This window comes from Sus scrofa, chromosome 9, assembly GCF_054392235.1.
Source record: "Sus scrofa isolate SSC_HxYL_T2T_F1_AM1 chromosome 9, Sscrofa_HxYL_maternal_Yorkshire_Landrace_v2.0, whole genome shotgun sequence".
NCBI lineage: Eukaryota > Metazoa > Chordata > Mammalia > Artiodactyla > Suidae > Sus > Sus scrofa.
This window is the reverse complement of record NC_139391.1, coordinates 108,472,824-108,494,685: the sequence shown is the minus strand read 5'-3', so window position 1 is coordinate 108,494,685 and position 21,862 is coordinate 108,472,824. Positions and strand designations below refer to the sequence as shown.

Below are 21,862 nucleotides of genomic sequence, written 5' to 3'. Positions count from 1 at the left end.
TCCTTGATGTGGGTAAAAAAATATATATAGAATTTCCTCATTTGCCAGTAAGAACCAAAGAAACAGTTTAACTTTTTAGATCTGTTTAAGTCCATCCGTGGTTCTCAGGCCGTACTTTTATAGACATCATTCTAAATTATCTTCCCTCCTTCAGCAATTTGAAAAAAATCCCTGCAGAAATTGCTACTTTTGAGTGAAGGATTGCGATTACATTGGAAATGGTCTTAAAGAGAGCGAATGGATCTGCAAAGAAGAGGATAATTTGCTTTTTTTGTTTGGGTTTGTCTTTCCTTTCCAGCTTTAAATTTCAGCTTTGGCAATTAAAGATCTTTAAGAGGGAAAAGAAAGAAGTACCTGTTGCAGGTGGTACCTGCTTATCATTGTCTCCTCGCTGCATCAGAGGTGCTTTGAGGTATGTGATAGGTCTGCACCTCAGCATCTGGGAGCAAGGAGTAGGGGTTTAAACACCTGGGCACAAAGACATTAATTAACCCTTTCCTTCCCTTATCACAGACAGAGTCAAGCAACCATTGTCAGCCTGGCAAAAGTAAATCTTAGTCTGCTGACCAAATCCTATGTGACAGTGGGGCTGCAGTTTGAAGAGTTTATGTAAAGGACAAATATACCCAGTCTACATGGAACAACTATACTCAGAGTGAGAGTTGGAGAATCATTTATTCATTGGCTTGGCATCATTTGGGATGCTAGTTTGATGGGGGTGGCCCCAGAGGGGGGCAGATATGCAAAGCCAACTGCTTCTCTTGGGTGATGCTTATTCCACGAGGGAAGTTTCCTTGATGTGCACAGCGCCTCTCCTCTGACTGGCCTTTCCTATCCTACAGCCCAGTGCTGGTCTTTCAGTTATCTGCCCCTTTGTTGGAGACCCTGTGGCTTTGGGGCCATCTTTTCAAGTGGAAACCTTTTAACATAACCCTGGGCTAGTTCTGTTTTCCAGGGGACACATTTGGTCTCTAAAAACTGTGCACCTTTATCCCACTAGGGATGGAAGTACAGCTTTATCCTGAAGGGACTGAGAAATTGTTGAAGGATTATAAGTAGCAAGATTCAACCTGTTTGTAGAAAGAGCCCTGGCAACCACATGGCTGGGTGAGGTCATGAGAGGCTGGAGGCAGGGAGACCAACTAATCATTCTTGCCAAGTTCTGGAAGAGCTACTCAGAGTCTGTTGACAATAGAGAGGAAGGAGGTGGGTTCAGAAGATATTAATAGTTTAGGTACAAAAGAATTTAAAGATTAAGTGAGAAACAGTAAGTCCACCTGCCAGGTGCTTTTCTATTTTATGTTGCATCATAAAGTTATCTCACAACACTGAGATGGTAACGTGAGAGAATAGACAGGAGAGGAGTCATACTGGTCATCAAAGTCATATTGGAACACTTTTAATAGTTATCAGCTTTCCTTCTCTTAATTTGTAAGCGATTTGCATGGGATTGCTTCTGTAAGGAACTTTATTTATTTATTTTTTTAACGGCCGCACCACGCGGCATATGGAGGTTCCCAGACTAGGGGTCTAATCAGAGCTGTAGCCACCAGCCTATGCCACAGCCACAGCAATGACAGATCCAAGCCGCATCTGTGACCTACACCACAGCTCACGGCAACACTGGATCCTTAACCCACTGAGCAAGGCCTGGGATCGAACCCGCAACCTCATGGCTTGTAAGGAACATTTTTGGTTATCTTTTGTTCTGTCTTTTTCTTTTTCAGGATTCACCTTGTGCATTTTCTTTTAAGTACTTACGGTGTATAAAATATAAAGGTGTAGCACATAAATACCATTGAAATTCTTTAGGCTAGTTGGTACTTTCCTTTGAAAAACCAGATTGTCTGCCAGACTTCCTGCTTGTTTGTGCTGAAGTTTGTCTCACATAATCCCGGCTGTTTCCATTCCCAGCCCCACAGTTTGATATTTATTTTAAGCAGCTGCTTAAGAAAAGGTAGAATTTGGCAGTGATCAAAGTGGCATAAAGTAGGTTTCTGTTTGAGCTCAGTGTTGCTGTGTAGCTTTCTTTTCAGGAGCCTTTCTTCATGCTTTTTCATCTATGTTTTAGCTATGAGAATAAATCTAGGAAAACTGCTGTTTGGCCTTTTTAACACATTGCCAGCTTTGGCAATTGCAAACTAACTGGTGTTGTACTAAACACCACTGAAATAAAATAAATGCATCTGATTAAAGCTTGGAACTCCTGAGTACTACAAATGTACAAACCATCAACAGATGCCGTTTGCTGAAACAAAGGCTCCGTAGCAGATGGATGAAAGTTAAACATAAATTGCACTATTTATTTTTCTTTGGGTTCATTTGTTTTTAATTGAGTATTAAAAAACCTGCTATTGAGTTACAGTAACTTCTGGCTTATGTTTCATGGCTGTTTGGGGGAATCTAAGAAGATCTTTGAAATGAGTCAAACTGTGCTTTATTTTATGAATTCATTGGACATGTAGAAACCAATTCTTATCAGACTTTTAAAACTTTCTGTGGTATTCTTATCTCCAATTTTGAAAATAATTGTGAAAAAAAACCAATTACCAAATATTCACAAGGAGGCATAATGCCTCTTTTAAATCTTAAATATAGTAAAATGATATCAATCATGTCTCTAATAGTTCTCATTCATTTAGTACTTGAATTTCTATTACTTTAGTCCACCTACTGCCTCATCATTTAAATAACACACACAGAAGAAGAATGCTGTTTTTATTCTTTATACAGTTGAATGACATATGCCATTTACTGCAATCATTATTGATATTAACTTGCAAGATCCATAATGGCATTATTAACTATTCCATAGTATTTAGATACATCTTACAATATTTAAATATTCTAGATATTTCTTTACAGTATAAGCATGCTAAGTGCTTATATAGTAATTTAATTTAGAAGTTCGTGTATCTCTAAAGAGATCTGCAATTTACCTTTTATTTGACTCTTAAAATTATTTATCAAATAATATTCATCAGAATAGATCACAAGAAATTTTAGCAAAGTTGGAATAATGGAGACATGATCAGGTAACTATCCGAGTGATTAGAAAATTATCTAAATTTTTATTTACTTATTTATCAGGAATAATAATAATATTATACTTTTTTTTTAACCTCTGAATTTTACTGTTATTGCTATTTACAGGTTCAGGTTCATGTCGCTTTAGTTATTCAGATCCCTGCATCATCGTGTCCTATGCCAAGAATAATACTGCAGACTGGATTCAGCTTGAGGAAATAAGGTTTGTTATCATTTAAACTCTTTTCATAAATTTTGATGTAGATGCGTTTCTACTTCTCTCTATATCTTCATTCTACCACTGGCTTTATTCCTCATGCTTAAAGTAATCTGGTTGGGAGTTCCTGTTGTGGCTCAGTGGTTAACGAATCCGACTAGGAACCATGAGGTTGCAGGTTCGATCCCTGGCCTTGCTCAGTGAGTTAAGGATCCGATGTTACCGTGAGCTATGGTGTAGGTCACAGATGCGGCTCAGATCTGGTGTTGCTGTGGCTCTGGCCTAGGCCGGCAGCAACAGCTCCAATTAGACCCCTAGCCTGGGAACCTCCATATGCCGTGGGTGCGGCCCTGCAAAAGGCAAAAAGAAAAGAAAAAAAAAGTGCTCTGATTGTTAATTATATTGAATTACACGGATGCACATATTATAACTTGCTCTGTTTGAAGAAGATATTGTTCACAGTGCTATTTTCCATTCAGTACTTCCCACGATTGGTAGTAACTATAACAAACTATTTATTTTTGGTCAAAATATGCTTGAGATAATTATCTTTCTGGTGGAATCCTCCACAAAATAACCTCACCACCAATCTCTCTAGGTGGCCTGTCTGTGGCCTGGTTTCTAGGCCTAGGAAAATATCAGATTATCACCTAAATTCCTTCTGGTGTGTGATGATAATGAGTTAATAGCCTTTTGAATCTAATCTCTAGTTCTTTCATTTTCCTTCTAACTTCCCTAAGGCCAGTTCTAAAATTCCATTATCATAATTGTGATGCGACTTGTTATCATTTATTACATTTTCTTTATTAAAAAAAAAATGCCTTCATAAGAAAGTGAGGTAGGATTCTTAAGAGGAAAAAGCTCATTCAAGTTGGAAATATCTGATTACATTTAGCAAAACTCAGATTATGTTAATTATTTCTACGTAGCTTAAATCATAAAATAAAATTCAAAATGGATGCTTAATGCAGGTATGGTGAGGTATTTAAAGGACAGAATACCTTGAAAGTCATTATTCTGATCACTTTAGTTCTTAAATTAATAAAGAAGAACCTTTTCCATTAGTTTTATGGTAGTTTCCTTTTTTCTCATGCTATTTACCTTACATATCTCCATATTGAAAGAATTGTGATTTATTTTGGGGAGAAGAGTGAATATTAGGTTCTTAGTCTTCAGTACTAAACCAGTTTCTCCAGAGTTTCTAAGAGTATTTCAAATAAATTAAGTCTCACAAGTTCAAGTTGTATTCTAACCAAAAACTGAGAAAAGTGATCCTAACTCATGGATTTTAATAGATTGTCTCCCTCTGCGGCAGAAAAAAATATAATTTATACGGACCTGGTACAAGCCAAACTCTGACATTCTGTGCCAATTGCTAATTTCATAACAGAGTATTTTGCTTTTCCTTCTAATTTTTAGTAGTTATTATAAGAATGCATTCAGGAGTTCCTGTCATGGTGCAGTGGAAACGAATTCAACTAGGAACATTTTGGGTTTGATCCCAGGCCTCACTCAGTGGGTTAAGGATCCGGTGTTGCCATGAGATGTGGTGTAGGTCACAGACGCGGCTTGGATCTGGCATTGCTGTGGCTCTGGCCTAGGCCAGCAGCAACAGCTCCAGTTAGACCCCTAGCCTGGGAACCTCTATATGCCATGGGTGCGGCCCTCAAAAGACAAAAGACGAAAAAGAAAATGCATTCATTTTAAATACTGATTTGTATAAATGGTTTTAAGCAAAGCAGCATAAGTATTGGAAGTTTTACTCATGCCTCTATTTTTTTTTACCTTTCTAATAGTTGTATATCACACTTTAGATAAATTGCGTACATATTTCTTGCTGAAAAACAGCTCCATCCTTTGGCTATGATAAATAGTGAGTAGATACATTTAATTACAAGAAAAAAGATCACATTCAGCTAATTCCATATATTTTTCAGTAAATGAGACTTTCAGTTTTAGGCCTTGCACCAAACTATCATGCTAACATACAAAGTAATGCAAATTTTTCTTAGCATTACTGATCAGAGTGGACATATTTTCAATCACTTCTTAAAACTAAAATATATTATCTTCATCAGTTTAAATTCTTTCTAAAGTTAAATACATAGTCATCATTAAACATTTTAAAAGAAAGGGAGAATTGATTACCTCAAAAGGTAAGGTACACCATCTATAACCTACATTGACAATTCTACAGATTTATATGCGCTTCATTGGTGAGTGAAAAATATGGCTTTTCTCTAGTCCTTTAAAAATTGATTTATAGGAAGCCCAGGGTACTACTAGTTTGCATTTTAGTACCACTTTTAATCTTGGCTAAAGCCATCATTTTTACTATAACGGGTTTCTATTTTAGTAGAATAAAACATTTAATAAAAAATACTTTATTAGATAGCTAAAGGACCTAGATTCCAACAGATGTAATATAAAAATCATGTTAAGAGTTCCTGTCTTCTGTCATGGCTCACTGGAAATGAATCTGGTAATATCCATGAGGACCCAGGTTTGATCCCTGGCCTTGCTCAGTGGGTTAAGGATCCAGTGTTGCCATGAGCTGTGGTCTAGGTTGCAGACACAGCTTGGATCCCCTGTTGCTGTGGCTCTGGTATAGGCCGGCGGCTGCAGCTCTGACTTGACCACTAGCCTGGGAACTTCCATATGCCACCAGTGCGGCCCTAAAAAGACAAAAATAAAAAATAAAGAAATAATTAAAAAATAAAAATCATGTTAAATTATGTCATGTTTTTAAAGATTGATCTGCATGGAATTGTAAAGAAGTGTGAATGAGAGCATTTAATTCTCATGGCAAACCTCACATTTTCAAAACAAAAATATATCTGTTTACTAGAAATAAAATACTAGGAGTTCCTGCCATGGCTCAGTGGAAATGAACCTGACTAGCATCCATGAGAACACAGGTTTGATCCCTGGCCTTGCTCAGTGGATTAAGGATCCGGCATTGCCATGAACTGTGGTGTAGGTTGCAGACACAGCTCAGATCCAAGTTGCTGTGGCTGTGGTATAGGCTGGCAGCTGTAGCTTCGATTAGACCCCTAGCTTGGGAACCTCCATATGCCTTGGGTGCAGCCCTAAAATAAATAAATAAACAAACAAATAAAAAAAATAAATAAAATAAAATGTTAAGATTGGTTATGAGATTCTTAGCATACAGTGATCTCTGATAGATGCAACATTTCTAAGAATTAAAATTAAGATAATGGTTTTACAGTTTTTCTCCTTTTCTTCTTCTTAGTATCATATATCATATAAAGTAAATGGTTTTAGAGTGAGTGTCTGCCGTGCACAAAAAAACTGTGCTGGATACACTTTGATTTTTTTACAGGAACCATGGCAGTGTGCACCACTTTCTCTTCAGTTATTCCTTTACTGGCTTATGTGAATATACTTACTGCCTGCCTTTGTTAAAAGCAAAGCTCTTTAAGACATGCAACATTTAAACTCTCATCACTCAATACCTCATGGATACTAGTCATCAGCCCTAAGTTCTTGGGTTTGATGAAGATCTTAATAATCAGCATACATTAAAAGGTTTGAGGGAGGTTCTATTGTGGTTCAAAGATAGCAAAGCAGACTAGTATCTTTGATGATGCGGTTCGATCCCTGGCCTTGCTCAGTGGATTAAGGATCTGGTATTGCCATGAGCTGTGGTGTAGGTCACCGACGTGGCTTGGATCCCACGTTGCTGTGGCTGTGGTGTAGGCCAGCAGCTACAGCTGCTGTTCAACCCCTATAAATGGTTTGAGGGTTATGGTATTGTAAGTATTTAACTGTAACGTGTATAATATTTTTAAGATCGTAGAACCACAGTGTTAATTAAGAAACACAATGGATCTATAAGAAAGATGAAGTGAACACTGTGGAACTTTACTGTGGCACTAATTCTCATCTCGCCATGCATTCCAGAGCCCCTTCCAATGTCAGCACGATCATCCATATCCTCTACCTTCCTGAAGACGCCAAAGGGGAGAATATCCAGTTTCAGTGGAAACAGGAAAATCTCCATGTGGGTGAAGTGTATGAAGCCTGCTGGGCATTAGATAACATCCTGGTCATCAACTCGGCTCACAGACAAGTTATTTTAGAAGATAATCTGGATCCAGTAGACACAGGCAACTGGCTTTTCTTCCCCGGAGCTACAGTGAAGGTTGGATCTCTCTTTTATTCCTTTTCTTCCCACTAAAAGCCAAAGCTAATTAAACCAAATTGTACAGGGATAGCTATTTTATGAAATCTATTGAAAGGAATAGGTAACATTCTTATTTACCCTCCCCTGTAAGAATGGAAAATCATTCATTTATTCATCCCTTTCACAAGTCTTTTTGAAGCCCATGTTGCCACGTACTAGGCTGAACCTAAAGAATATATCCACAAAAGGCAGATATGTCTCTTCCCTCCATTGGATGTTGGTTTGGTAGGGGAGTTAGATATGTCAGCATGCATATACAAAGCACTATAATTGTTATGACCTGCCGGGAAATTTTAGAGTGCTGTTGAAGCACAACATCTGGACTTGAGATATTCGGTAGGCCAGCCAGAAGAATAAGGATCCAAGCAGAGAATGAAGGGCAATTTGGAATTGGCCAGGTGCAAAGGATAGAGTTTCTAGACTTATCGATCACATATACAAAGGCTGGAAGGTGACAGCACAAAGCAGAGGCCTTGGACAATGTTCCACGTAGTGGTCTCACAGATTTTGAGTTAAGACTGTGATGGGGGAGTTCCCATCGTGGCTCAGCAGAAAGGAATTTGACTAGCATCCATGAAGATGCAGGTTCAATCCCTGGCCTAGCTAAGTGATCCGGCATTGCTGTGAGCTGCGGTGTAGGTCTCAGAGGCAGCTCGAGTCTGATATTGTTGTGGCTGTGGTGCAGGCCAGAGGCTACAGCTCCAATTCAGCCCCTAGCCTGGGAAGCTGCACAGCCTTAAAACAAACCAAAACCAACCAACCAAACAAACAAACAAAAAACACTTGTGATGAAACTTTAAGGTCTTGCAAGCTGCTGAGTTTCAACTTGATCGTGAAGGTTATAAGGAGTTACTGAAGTGCTCTGAAGAGTCAGATAATTAGATTTGAGTTTTGAAATATTCCTTCGAGGATGGAGGATGCAATGGAATGAAAAGAGTATATTTAGGGAAACCGAATAGGAGGCTGATAACAGTAATCCAGTGGGAGATTGTGTTGGCCAGAATTAGGGGAGAGAGGATAGGAAAATGTGGGTGGATTTCAGAGATTTTTAGAAGAGGAAATGGAGACGGTTGGGGGCTGATTGAGTTAATGAGGGAGTAACAAGTGTCAAGGACAAGCTCTAGGCAGCTGGGTGGACAGGATGCCATTCATTGGAACAGGAAACAGGAGGGAGGAGCAGGATTGTGAGAATTGATGAATTCACCTTGGACATGTTGATTTTGATAATGCTGGGAGCAGGCAAGGAGAAACATTTAGTGGGAGGTTAGACGTATGGATCAGAAACTCTGAGGAAGATCCAAAATTGGCAATTAACCACCTTTTGAATGGAAATTGAATTCGTGGACTTGCCTGCCCAGAGAGTGTGTGGAGTAAGAAATTGTGCCTAGGCAGTATTAAAAAATGCCATTAGACCTTTAACCAGACGCTCTCAAGTTTCCAATATAGAAAAATAGAGATACAGATTGGAGAATTTTTTTAATATGTGACTCACTGGTACAAAAAAAAGTCCGATGCCACATGGAGACGAGGTCACAGGAGGAGTAGCAAGCAGAATATAAACATATGAAATGTTCACCTTCTTTTAATAATTTATTTGAATTTTAGAAAAATGCCTCCAAATTATTTTAAAAACCTTCAACATAGGAACACTCCTGACACAGTAACTTCTTGCTCCAAAAAACAAATTTTGTTTTAAATTGATGGAATTACACCAGTAGAGTAGCATTAAGAACAGGCATTGTGTTTGCTCAGTGTGGGATAACAGCCAGTAAACCTTCTGGAAATTTGTTCTGACAAAGACTCAAAAACCTTAGTCCCTTTAAAGAGAGTTCATGGATTCCTTTCAGATAGGTATAGAAAAGAACCTCTAAGAATATTCCATGTCATAGCTTACTACCACTTGATTAAAAGATGGATTTCTGGGGGTTCCCTGGTGGCACAGTGGATTAAGGATCCGATGTTGCCACTACTGTGGCTTGGGTCACTGCTGTGGCAAGGGTTTGATCCCTGTTGCCATTTTTCCACATTGGCGAGAAAACATGTAAATCCAGGATACACATGGAAATCTCAGGGCTTGGGATTCACATCCTTTTCCCCTGATGATCATTTGGTGATCTTTTGTTCTCAGTACCATTTACTGTGTAAGTGTACTTTTTATGACTTATTTTATAAGCCATTCATTGTATTAATCTAATTAGCTTTTGGGTTTCTTCATGCATTATACTTTCATATTACCCATGACAAAAACCCATGAAGTGTGGTTTTGCTTCATAGTAATGGCTGATTAAATTACAGCCTTGTGTGGAGTAGACTTTTGCTTTTTAAACCTCTCATCCTCATGAGCTTACTAATCACATGTTTGAGACTTGCCTAGTTACCTATGCCTGTTAAGCAAAAAAAAATATTGTAGTAATGACTTATAGAAGGGTCTTTGGCTGTCACATAGAAATTTTTTTCTGATGTTTCTTTTGAAAATGTAAAAAAAGTGCAATGATAAAAATCTAAGAGTTTGGCATTTTAACTCATTTGCATGACCAACCTTTTGCTCTTTGTCTCAAACATCTGAGCATGAAAACCTTGCTTTTGCCAAGTGCTTTGGCATTCTAGAAACAAAAATTGTTTATTTAAGCTGTATGCAGTTTCTCCGTCAAATAATACTTCTGTACTGGGTGGCCTCTGAGATGAAAACTGAATACAACCAATTAATTAGAAAGTGTAATCTCAGTGTCCCATTGGTCATAGGACATGTTTTAAACATCGCTCTATTTTGAACTTTTTAGTTTTAAGGGCTAAGTTTGTTTGTTCAACCTAGGTGTTATCTTTTCTGTGTTCATTAAAAGTCTCCAAGATGTTTACATCTTAACTAAATCAAAGATTGAGTCTAACAGCAAATGAGAAGTGTGCGTCATTACAAAGTAGAGTTTATTCTTGGAAAAATGTCCAAAGAGAGATAAGATATTCATCAATTAAGTAATAACCACTTTTCTTGTTCAGTTATTATTTTAGGCACTTACTATTCCAAGTGTACATGTGCAACATTATATGTATATAATGTTATATTTATATATAAATTTGTTTTATGTATTTATATATCATATAGAAATACCATATTCTATGTATTTACATATTTATATAAATAATAGAATCACATATAAATACATAATGTTTGAAATTTCATGTAGTTGATCTTTATAAACTATAAAAAGGTGCTCAATTAACCCCATTTTACAGATGTGCAAAATAGACGTGGAAGTGCTGAGTAACTTGTCCAGAATGCACCTCTTACCAGTGGCAGAGCCAGGATTCGGATACAGGAATCCAACTTCAGAACTCTTTTTTTTTTTGCCTTTTTATGGCTGCACCTGAGGTGTATGAGAGTTCCCAGGCTAGGGGTCGAATTGGAGCTACAGCTGCTGGCCTATGCCATAGCCACAGCAATGTGGTATCCCAGCCATGTCTGAGACCCACACCACAGCTCACGGCAGTGCCGGATCCTTATCCCACTGAGTGAGGCCAGTCATTGAACCTGCATCATGGATACTAGTCAGATTCATTTCTGCTGAGCCATGATGGGAACTCCTTTTTTTTTTTTTTTTTTTTTTGCAACTTCACAACTCTTCTTCTCAGTTGCCATGTTACTTTGCTCTTATAAGTAGTAAATATAAACTGACATGCTCCCTATTAGTCCTACATTTCTTCCCAATAACCATTTGTTAATTTATCTGCCTGTTTTCTTCCCCACCACTCTCCAGCTATAGGCCAAAAGATTCTTATTTTTCTCATATTTCCTGATCTTGCTCCAGCTTTATTCCATTTGTGCTGTACAGTTCTTTCTCTGGAAGACTGGTTTTCATACGTTAGAATTTAGTAAATTCAGGCCAAGCACCAGTAACCTCTTTCTCTTCCACACTGCAACAGCTGGCTTTGTTTTCACAATCGTAGTCACTGGTCTATCATTGCTGACCTAAAGGAAACTTAAGGAGATTTAAAATATTTTCCTTCTGGAAGTAGGAGGCATGTGCAATAAACTGTACAGGAGGTGAAATAGAGGGGGATCAGGGAGACGCCGAAGAAAGAGAAATTGAGAAATCGAGAGCCTTGTGGTAGCAGACTGCCTGTGATGAGGACATGGGAGCCAAGGATCACAGGAAGGGATGCCACTGACAAAAGCGGTTACATCATTCCTTAGCAGAAATTACATCATGCCTTTGATGGAGTATGCACTTCACACCCCGTGCCTTTGTCAGTTTCCTGTGTAGGTCTAAAGGAGACAAGCCAAACTCCCTAGTATGTAATTCAAGGCCGTTTCCAATCTAGGCGTAGTCTCACTTGTCATCCTTGTCTCCTTCTCTGCTGTGCTCCAGCCTCACAAATACAACTCAGAATTTCACACTCCCACCCCATTTAGACAGGCTTTTCCACCTTCCTTTTTTTCTATGCCCTGTAATTCCCCAGCATCCTTAATCAAGGGCCCAGTTCAGGTGTCATTGCCTGTGAAGTTTTTCAGAGTTAATGTCTGCCTCCTCTCTGTGCTGCTATAACCATGAGGTTGAACAAATCAGACTTGAGGGTGGCGACTGGCTACAAAAAGAGGTTCAATCTTCTTCAGCGGGGACCATTCAAAATCAAACAGCTTTTTTTTTTTTTTTATCTCTTTGTCTTTTTTCCACCAAAGCTAAGGCAGGTCTCAAGGCTGCAATCAATCTCTTTAGGCCCCCAGTCTCAGTTCAGTAACACCACATGGTTCACCGTAAAAGGGCGGACTCCAAGCTCCACCCATAGCCTCTCGTCTCCTCCAGCTTAGGTCTGGGTCAGTTCCTTCTCCCTCCTCACTACTCACTGTGAGTATCAGCTTTGAACCCTCCAGCAATGGGTGTGGAGACACGAGAAGAAGTAAGGAGCAGGTATTGTTGTGAGCTGGAATTATTGATCCCTTCATCTGGCAAGTGATCAAAGCTAGCTCCCTCTTGAATCTACCCAAAGGCTCTGTGGAAGCGTTCCCATTTAACCAGAACTGGGGCTTTCTCACCCGTGGGTCTTCAGTGCATCTCTCAGGTTCTCAGGTTCTCACCACTGGGCCCCTGGCTCATGTCCACAAGCTCTTTCTGCTGAGGGCTCTTTGCCCCTAGGGAGCCCTTGGGGGCAGAATCTTAGGCAAACTAGATTGCCTCTTGGGTGCATGGGCCCAAGCCAAGTCTATGGTAAACCTTCACCTTGGATCCATCGTTGAGAGGAGAGTAGCTAGTTACTTCTAAGTCCAGCCCTCTTGTTACCCAGCTGCCTGCCAGGCAGCTCCAGACCCTACTCTAAGCCCATATAGCCTCCCGTTCAAGGGGTGTCCTTGAAGTCCTGAGCACCAGGCCTGAGGCAAGGGGAATGCAGCCTCCCCCTGACAAGGGCATGGTGGTGACCCGACCCACAACAGCCCTCTCGAAAAAAATCATCTGGAGTTCCCGTCGTGGCGCAGTGGTTAACGAATCCGACTAGGAACCATGAGGTTGCGGGTTCGGTCCCTGCCCTTGCTCAGTGGGTTAACGATCTGGCGTTGCCGTGAGCTGTGGTGTAGGTTGCAGATGCGGCTCGGATCCCGCGTTGCTGTGGCTCTGGCGTAGACTGGTGGCTACGGCTCCGATTAGACCCCTAGCCTGGGAACCTCCATATGCCGCGGGAGCGGCCCAAGAAATAGCAACAACAACAACAAAAGACAAAAAAAAAAAAAAAAAGAAAAAGAAAAAAATCATCTCTCTGCTTTCCAGCTGCCCACCTACTTTAGCTTCAGGCTTGTGTACCCTCAATTTGCGTAAGTAGCTAAGCCATTTTACCACCTCTTCGCTAGGTCCTTGTAATTGGTCCGTTGCCTCACTTTACACTGTGCAGTAGTTGCCACCTATTTCCTTGGTGCCTTAACTGAAACCAGCACTAACCTAGCTCCATTTCAACATTCTGTTCCGCTGCACATATACATCTATGAGAGTGTTTACACCATTGCTTTGTAGCTTTGTTTCTGTCTCCCTGGTTAGAATGTGAGCTTCTTAAGCTCAAGAACTATTTCTACCATTTTAGAATCTCCAGTGTTTGGTACATGATACATTGTGCTCAATTGAATTAACGAAAAGCTGGAAAAATAGCAAGATCTAGTTTCTTGGGAAATAAAATGAATTTTATATTCAGTGATGACATGATGGCAGCTAAAAATATGGTGAATGGGAGTGGATATAGCACAGCTGTTAAGACAATGGATTTAACTGTCTGGGTTCAAATTTTGGCTTCATTGTTTATTACCCATGTGGTCTTGGGCAAGTTATTTAACCTCTTGATTCTTCCGTGTCCTAATCTTTAACAAGGATAACAACAGTGTTCAGCTCATATTGTGATCATTAAATAAGGAGATATATGTAACACCCTTAGAACAGTGCCTGGCGAACAGAAAGAGCTTAATAAATATGCATCCTCTTCATTGAAAACTTTGAGAACAAATGAGCTCCACAGGGAAGTGAATATGGAGAAAAATAAGTAGAAGGCAAAGGATTGAGCTGACAGCTCCAATTAGGAGCAGGAGAAGAATAGGATAGAGAAAAATACAGAATTCATAAATTATATCATCCTTATGTGTCATTAAAATGATATCAAAATCAAATGCAGTAAATTGATTAGGTTAGACACAAGTGTTGCCTCATAGGTATAACCTTTGGCCATCAAAATAAGAAAGAGTTTCCACTGGAGTTAAGTTGAAATGATATTCATGTAATTGGAAAATTAATAGTGGTTTTCATTATTAATAACAAATTATTTTTAAATGCTACTGTTAATAAAATAAGGCAATAGAGAGTAGTGAGTATGTAAACTGTCCAGTTGATGTTAAAAATAAAATTTGAGGAGTTCCCATCATGGCTCAGCAGAAACGAATCTGACCAGTATCCATGAGGACACAGGTTCGATCCCCAGCCTTGCTCAGTGGGTTAAGGATCTGGCGTTGCTGTGAGCTGTGGTGTAGGTCACAGATGCAGCTTGGATCTGGTGTTGCTGTGGCTGTGGTGTAGGCTGGCAGCTGTAGCTCCGATTCCACCCCTAGCCTGGGAACTTGCATATGCTGCAGGTGCGGCCCTAAATAAATAAATAAATAAATAATAAAAAAATAAAAATTGAGGGTGGCATTTCAAATAGAAAAGATAAAAATGAATCACTGGCATTCATAACATATTTCTCCTTATCTTTAGAATTTTTTTTTTCATTTTCTTTGGTAATATTTAATCCATTTCATCAGAGCCTGTCCTTGTTTGTCTCAAGTAGGGACGCACGACAGAAGACCAAATAGAGTAATTAACTTGAGGCATTATGTGATCTGGAGAATTGCAATTATAGGTCACCAGTTTAAATCTGCCCTGGTTAGTAGAAGGCCATTACCATCTGTTGGCTCTTTAGTAATTAATATGAAGTAGATGTCTCACAGTATCGGCTTTTAATGTAAAACCTGACCTTACGTCTGCTGTGCTTTTTTATTTGGATTGGTGAACTGAAGAGGACGGTAAGAGGTTACAGAATTAATATGTTCTTCCTAGACAGCCATCTGTGTTTCTCCTCCATTCTCTTTACAAGTTCATGGCCTCGTCTCACTCGTCTTCCGGTGCTTTTCCGGAGAACTTGCCCATGTGGAAAAGGGGCACCACATTCTTATTGTGCTTCTAATTACCATCATGATTTTTTAATTTTCCACGAATCCCTAAGCAGGATACTGTTCCCAATCAAATAGGTGGGGCTCTAAATGCCAATAAATACAGTGCTGCAAGTCAAAAAGCTCCCCAGAGCACCACCTCATTAGCAGTCTCCACAGTAAGCAGATCGTGGACTCAAGGCAAGGAGCCTGAAACCTGCGTGATCTTGAGTCATCTGGCCTAATTATTGGTTACCATGATATTTATGATATTTCCTTCTTGTACAGACTATTGCATCCTTTTTTAACTTTTGTATGCAGTTCTAGACTAATCAAGATTTGTGTCAGTCATTTCCACTCTAAAGATACAGAATATACTCTGACAGTCCCTTATCTGCAGTTGCTAGAATCATCTGTTGCTGCCACAATTGCCAGCCCTTGGCAGCACCTCTCTCTACCAAGGGGGCCATGGGTGTTTGTGCCACATTTACCATTGGGAGGCATATTCTTCCTGCCTGAAGTGAAGGAGTGAAAATTCTGATGCTTCACCTCTGAGAATGGTCTTGGTTTTGCCATCAAGGTTTAAGGGAAATGCATTGTTGTTTTTTGTTTTTTGTTTTTTTTTGTTTTTTTTTTGGCCCCTATCGTTTAAGACATATTGGAATCAAGAATCAATGTTTTGGGAGTTCCATTTGTGGCTCAAAGGGATAAAGACCAGATATAGAGTCCATGAGGATACAGGTTTGATCCCTGGCCTCGCTCAGTGGGCTAAGGATCCAACATTGCTGCACGCTTCAGGGTAGGTCGCAAATGCAGCTCAGATCCAGTGTTGCTATGGCTGTGGAGGCCTCAGCTGCAGCTCTCATTGGACCCCTGGCCTGGGAACTGCCATATGCTATGGGTGTGGCCATAAAAAGGAAAAAAGAAGAAAAGGAATCAATGTTTCACCCTGGGTAGGTTTCTCATATCCATATCTATTGAGTAGCATGGATATTGGATAATAAATAATGATAACAACCATAGGGAAAATAGTAGTAGTAGTTGTAAAAATGTGGCATTTCATGAATCCTCTGTACGTGCCAGCATTGTGAGGAAGAAAGCCCTATGATCCAAATTTTATATCTATGGTAGGTGAACATTGCACATCTATAAAGAACTTGAGTGCGTAGTGCTCAGTTTTCCTTGGTCACTTTTGAAACATCTGGACAAACCCATCAAAGTCACTCTTAACTCTCAAACGTACATCCTGCAACCTAAAAACATCCTTAATTTCAAGTTTAAAGAAAACAGTAAATGTACGATTTTTAAGGGTCAGCCTGGAGCTGCCGTAGCTGCCTGCTTTCTATAATTCACCATCAAGGAGAAGAGCTACAAAGGTCAGGGAAGTGCTCGGAGGAGAACCCAGGAACAGTGAGTTTGGAAAGAGCTGTGAGCAGGTTTTTTGGGTTTTGTTTTTTCTATTTTCTCCATCCTTTAATAACACCCAATGAAGCAGAATTTCCAAATGAATCGATAGGCCAAGAAGGTAAATATTGGTCAAGCGGCTGCTTTATTTTGTGTGTTCGCGCCTATCTTTAGTAGCAGCCAAAATTTGTATTTTGAAAGCATGAATCATCCATGACTCCTTGATATCTTTGTGTGTGTGTGATAGCAAGAAAGCGCTTTGCTCACTCACTGTTAATAAATGTTTATATCCACTCAGCTAGCTTGGTTACCCTCAGCTTGCAAAGGCATAAATCACTGGCTGCTGTCAACTCTGGAATTGACCCACAGATTAAATGTAGATCACTAGGAGATAGGTGCTCTTCGAAGTATTTTTTATTTTCAAGAAATCTTCCCACTCTGATTGCTGTGCCTGCACCTGCTAATCTTTTTCTACTTATAACCCCAGTTCACTGAATGGATAGCAGAAAATTCCAGATTACTCCTTCTACACGTTTATGTCAACCTGTGTTGAGAAGTAAATCAGCACTAAATGTCACAGACTCTCTTATGCAGGTTTATTCTCTAGAATAGGCTGTGATTTGATCAAATGGATTTAAATTCATTTTCTTAAAAAGCAATTTATTAAATTTTGCAAACTTATAACAAGGATTGAGAGTAACTGAGTAAACAGAATTTAGAAGGGTCATATCTTAATCTTATCTCCACTTCTACTTTCAGTTAGACTGCTTCTTCTCTCCTCCATTTACTGTTGATAAATATCCAATAATAATGTCAATTTTCCTAGTTTAACAAACACCAAAAGGCCCTGATGAAGATAATAGCCATTAGATAAATCAACAACCCATTAAAGAAAAGCTTTAAGTCAGGACAGGAGAGTCTATTATCTCTTATAGCTCTTGTACATTATGCATTGGCCAAACTCATTGTCCCAGGGGACACTAGGCAAATCTCCAATCCTAAATAAGAATTGGAGCTTTCATTCTGGGATTCTTCTGTCACCTGTCTAAAATGATTGTCACAAGTTGTTGACTCATTAATGGAGATAATAGTGATAATATCCAAATTATGAAGAAATAAAAATGAATTTGTCTGAAAATGTAAAGTCTTAACACAAGTTGGGGCTGTAAACCAGCTACAATGGAAAAAATAAAAATCATTGTAAATGAAAAAAATATTAAAGCAAAATTCAAAAAAATAAATAAAAATAAAAAGAGAAAAAAATCAAAGACAAATGGTGAAAGGGATGATTACATTCAAAGTAGAAATGATTTTTAAATGTGCTTTTGGGAAATATAATCCCCTGGCACAGTGATATCTACCTACAAAAATGCCCACCTTATTGCCCATAAATTGGGCACCCTAGAAAAAGGTTTTTACAATCCATTCAATGGTTTTCTTTTTCTAGAATGTAAGGGAAAAGAGGAGGAAATTAGATGATGCTTTCCAGAAATGTGCTTTGCAAATCACTGTACTGGAAACTGTCTGGTCTATAACTTGAGGGATTTGAGTACCAGCTTTCTAATGAGGATGAACCTGAGCTCAGTAAGACTTGTGGCTAGTCCATGTTCCCATGTCTTTTTCCATTAAGAATCGGAATGTTAACTATGATCTTCTGGCCAGATTCCAACTTGGTTAATTGCATGCTGTCTATCTAAATTCCCTTCGCTTGGGATGTTCTTCACTTTGGATCGCATTGCTCTTCTTGTCATGTTTGCCCCCGAGAGATGGGTGCATGATACTGTAGGATGAGCCAGAATATAATTTGTTAAGCTAATAAGAGTACTTTGGGGATGAAGGGTTAAACATAAGTAGTGTGCTTTTCACAATTTCCCCTCAATACATCCTATTTGTATAGTAATTAATGTGGAATAGCATTAGTGAAACATGGAGTTGAGCCAAATCACTATGACAAGAATGGCAATAACACAGAAACAAATAGTATTGATAAATTCTACTAAAAATAACCAAACAGAGCTCCAGAGCCTCTCTGCCTAATGTACCTTTTTCTCTTTTTTTTTTCTGACAATAGGTTCTTTTCCTTTATTTTTTACTTTTTTTAATTAAAAGTATTGTGCCAATTTACACAATACAGTGTTGTGCCAATTCTGCTGTACAGCATAATGACCCAGTCTCACACACACACACACACACACATTCTTCTTCTCATGCTGCTATCTTCCATCATGTTCTATTCCAAGAGATTGGGTATAGTTCCCTGTGCTCTGCAGTAGGACCTGGTTGTTTATCCTTTCTAAATGTAATAGTTTGCATCTACCAACCCCAAACCTGCAGTCCTTCTCACTCCCTCTTCCCTCCCCGTTAGCAACCGCAAGTCTGTTCTTTAAGTCTGTGAGTGTGTTTCTCTTTCTGTTTCCATTCTTGTTTGTTTTTGGTCTGAAGCTGACATATTTAATCTCTACATTGACGTGATGTTCAATAAGTGAAATTTTTTTTTATTCTATAGGAACATCAAAAACATAGTAACATTTCCCATCTTCTTTGTCCTTAGCAGTGCACATAGCTCAATTATTTGCATAGCGACACTCATTAAGATAAGGTGTGTTAAACGAATGAAGAGAGGGGAAAAAAGAAGGAAAGGAATTACCATTCACTGATTTCCTAAGGTTCACCAGTCTTTAGAATGAGCATGTTTCTTACACTATCTCATCTTGTCCTCATGATTACCCCCATTTCACAGATGAAAAAATAGAGGCTCAGAGAGGTTAAATGGCTTCTCTAAGAGGAAACAGCATTGGCTTTCAAAGTTAACTTGTTTTTCACAGCCCCAGCCCTTTTGTCCCTCAGGATCTTGCAGCCTCCCATATTGTGCTTGGCATTCTCGGCCTTAATTTGAGGAGGCAAGTCTGAAAATCTCAGACACTGTGAAAGTCAAGTTGATCCCCACAGACAAGGTTAACAACTGCCCTATGGAATTTTACATTGTTATTCTTTCTCTCATTACTCCAATTCAAATCTGTCACTATTGCCATTTTAGAGTTGTCATAACTATTGCCAAGTAATTATACACTTGTCACAAAATATACTATAAATTGAATCTTTATGGATCTTAGTACACAATGTTTCAAATGTGAATGCTTAATGAATCCAGAAAATAATGAGAGAGAGAGAGAAACACTCTTTAAGCTCCCTAAAAGTCACTCACTGTGGTTGAGTCTATTGTGTTGACTAGGCAAAATGCACTTCAGCCCTCCTGCACCTGGACTGTGTTCATAGCCAAGCTTTCAGCTTTTTAACTGGCATTAAATTACTGAGAAATTGAATATGTGAAAAATGACAGAAATTCATTTTGCCTCATGAGAGAAATCCTTCTCTTCCTATGTTGGTTTTGTTTATAAGCAGAAAAGTTTGTACCAGTAAAGACCATTGAACCAGGATGTAGGAAATACACATTTTTATATGGTAATAGCTATAGCGTGGTGAAAGCCTTAGGAAACACGATCATATGGAAGCTGTAAGCCAGTCAATTTCTAGTCACTCAGTCACACATCTCACTTTAACCCAGAAACTCCTGTACCAATATATTTTAGTTCCAGCCAGACTGTGGCTAATTTATGGCTCTGCCAACAATACCATTTTAATTAATTTTATTCATCTTAACTTCTCTTTTCTCTGCTCCTCGTATCTCATCTGTTTGCATTGCCTAGATTTTAATTAAAAAACCTCTCCTCTCTAAGGAGCAATCTGAAGTGGCAAAAATAATCACTTAAAATATTACAGTCATTAAAAAATTGGCTGTGGTGGAAGCCATGCATTTTCAATTTTCCTACAAATGATGTTTTAGCTTCCTTTTAAAGTGCACTTTGTATCTGAATTGTCTGCCACCAGCCAGCTTGGCTATCAAAAATAGTCTTCCAGCTGGGTGGGCTGAGTGACAACTCCTTAATGGAGGAAATGGATGGCTCTCTGCTCATGTGGAGGGGAAGGCATACCAGGCAGATTTCATTCCATCTGCCACCAGCTCTCTGCAAGCTGGCATTGCCCAAATGCCCAGTATACTCATTCCAACAAAAAGGATACCATCAAAAATAAATTGTAAGGGTATAGATGCCTGAAAGAATCATCAGGGCCATTAGACTCTGGGGAGATAATATTAAGAGATGCCTCAGTGTTCGTCTATGATGAAAACCTAATTAAACTATGGTGGGGGCGATTGCAAGTACTTTTACAAGAGGAGACGTCATTAACATTTTCAGCAGTTTAGGGAGCAGCCTTAGAAAAATGCTACTCTGAATTGTGGCCAAGGACTTGTTATATTGAGGAATTTGCACTGATGTTTCCTGTTGATGCTTTTCTGAATGGCAAATTCTTGTCACTTAGTTACACTGTGTTCTGCTTTTCAAGTAAAGAAAACCCATTTAACAGCAGCGTAGAAGATATTTTTGATTGACAAGTAGAAACAAATTAGGGCTGTACTTAAGGGATTTTCAAAAATTGGAGATCTCCTACTCTTAGAAGTACAAAGTATATGTCATCGATCAATGCTAAAATAATGAAACAAAGTGAAAGTAATTATAATTAATATCATAATTAATTAGGAGGGCTAGGAATAGGAAGACATGTATAGAACGATCTGCACAATTCATACCTTTATTTTACCCCCAAATAAATGCTTCATTACCTGATAAATATTTACCATGCGTCAATTAAAAGCCTATGACTCAGGAAGTCACGTTACCTTTAATTTTCTGAAGAAAACCTGTTGTATTTTTGCTGCACTCAGAATAAATAGTCCTGAATTCCAGTGTATTCTTTTTGTCATATCAAGAGCTCATATATCTCACAGAGTTAGACGCTTAACTATCCTATTGAAGTGGTTTAGATTTTAATTGTCATTGCATATAAATGACATGAGTTTGAATAGATGCTGAACGAAAACATCTGGGTATTAAAATCACTGAGAGTAATTTCCTGAAATTCTTTTCATACTTTCAATTCACGTTTTCTTTGGATTTTTGACATAGTACATTGATGTTATACAGTGCAAGTTCATCTGTAAGAAAGGTGGCAACAGACATCTTGTATTAGTAAGTTTTCCGAAGGAGAGTATTTGGTAATCTGCCAAAATTTAGAGGGCTTTTAAAGTTCTAATTGATGGTTCTACATGCCCTGACAGTGAATGAATGTTTGCAGTATTTTTACCATATTGTATTGTGGAACATATTCTTTTACATTTTACTAAGGGTTTAAGTTGATCTGAAGAATTTTAATGACTATTCTAATGAGAAACACAATTAAAAGTAGTTTAAGATATTCTATTTCTCTATCACCTAGTGCTAAGGTCATATGTGGCTAA

General features: G+C 38.7%; 1 protein-coding gene across 6 annotated transcripts in view; it reads left to right on the top strand.

Annotated features, from left to right (window-relative positions):
• The window catches only part of RELN (reelin), a 499,001-nt gene that overhangs the window by 278,143 nt on the left and 198,996 nt on the right, over positions 1-21,862 (top strand). For all 6 annotated transcript variants that reach the window (XM_084977353.1, XM_084977355.1, XM_084977351.1 and 3 more), the window contains exons 9-10: positions 3,154-3,250; positions 7,169-7,409. In XM_084977353.1, the coding sequence (XP_084833479.1) occupies positions 3,154-3,250; positions 7,169-7,409 (338 nt within the window). The remainder of the gene's footprint in view (positions 1-3,153; positions 3,251-7,168; positions 7,410-21,862) is intronic.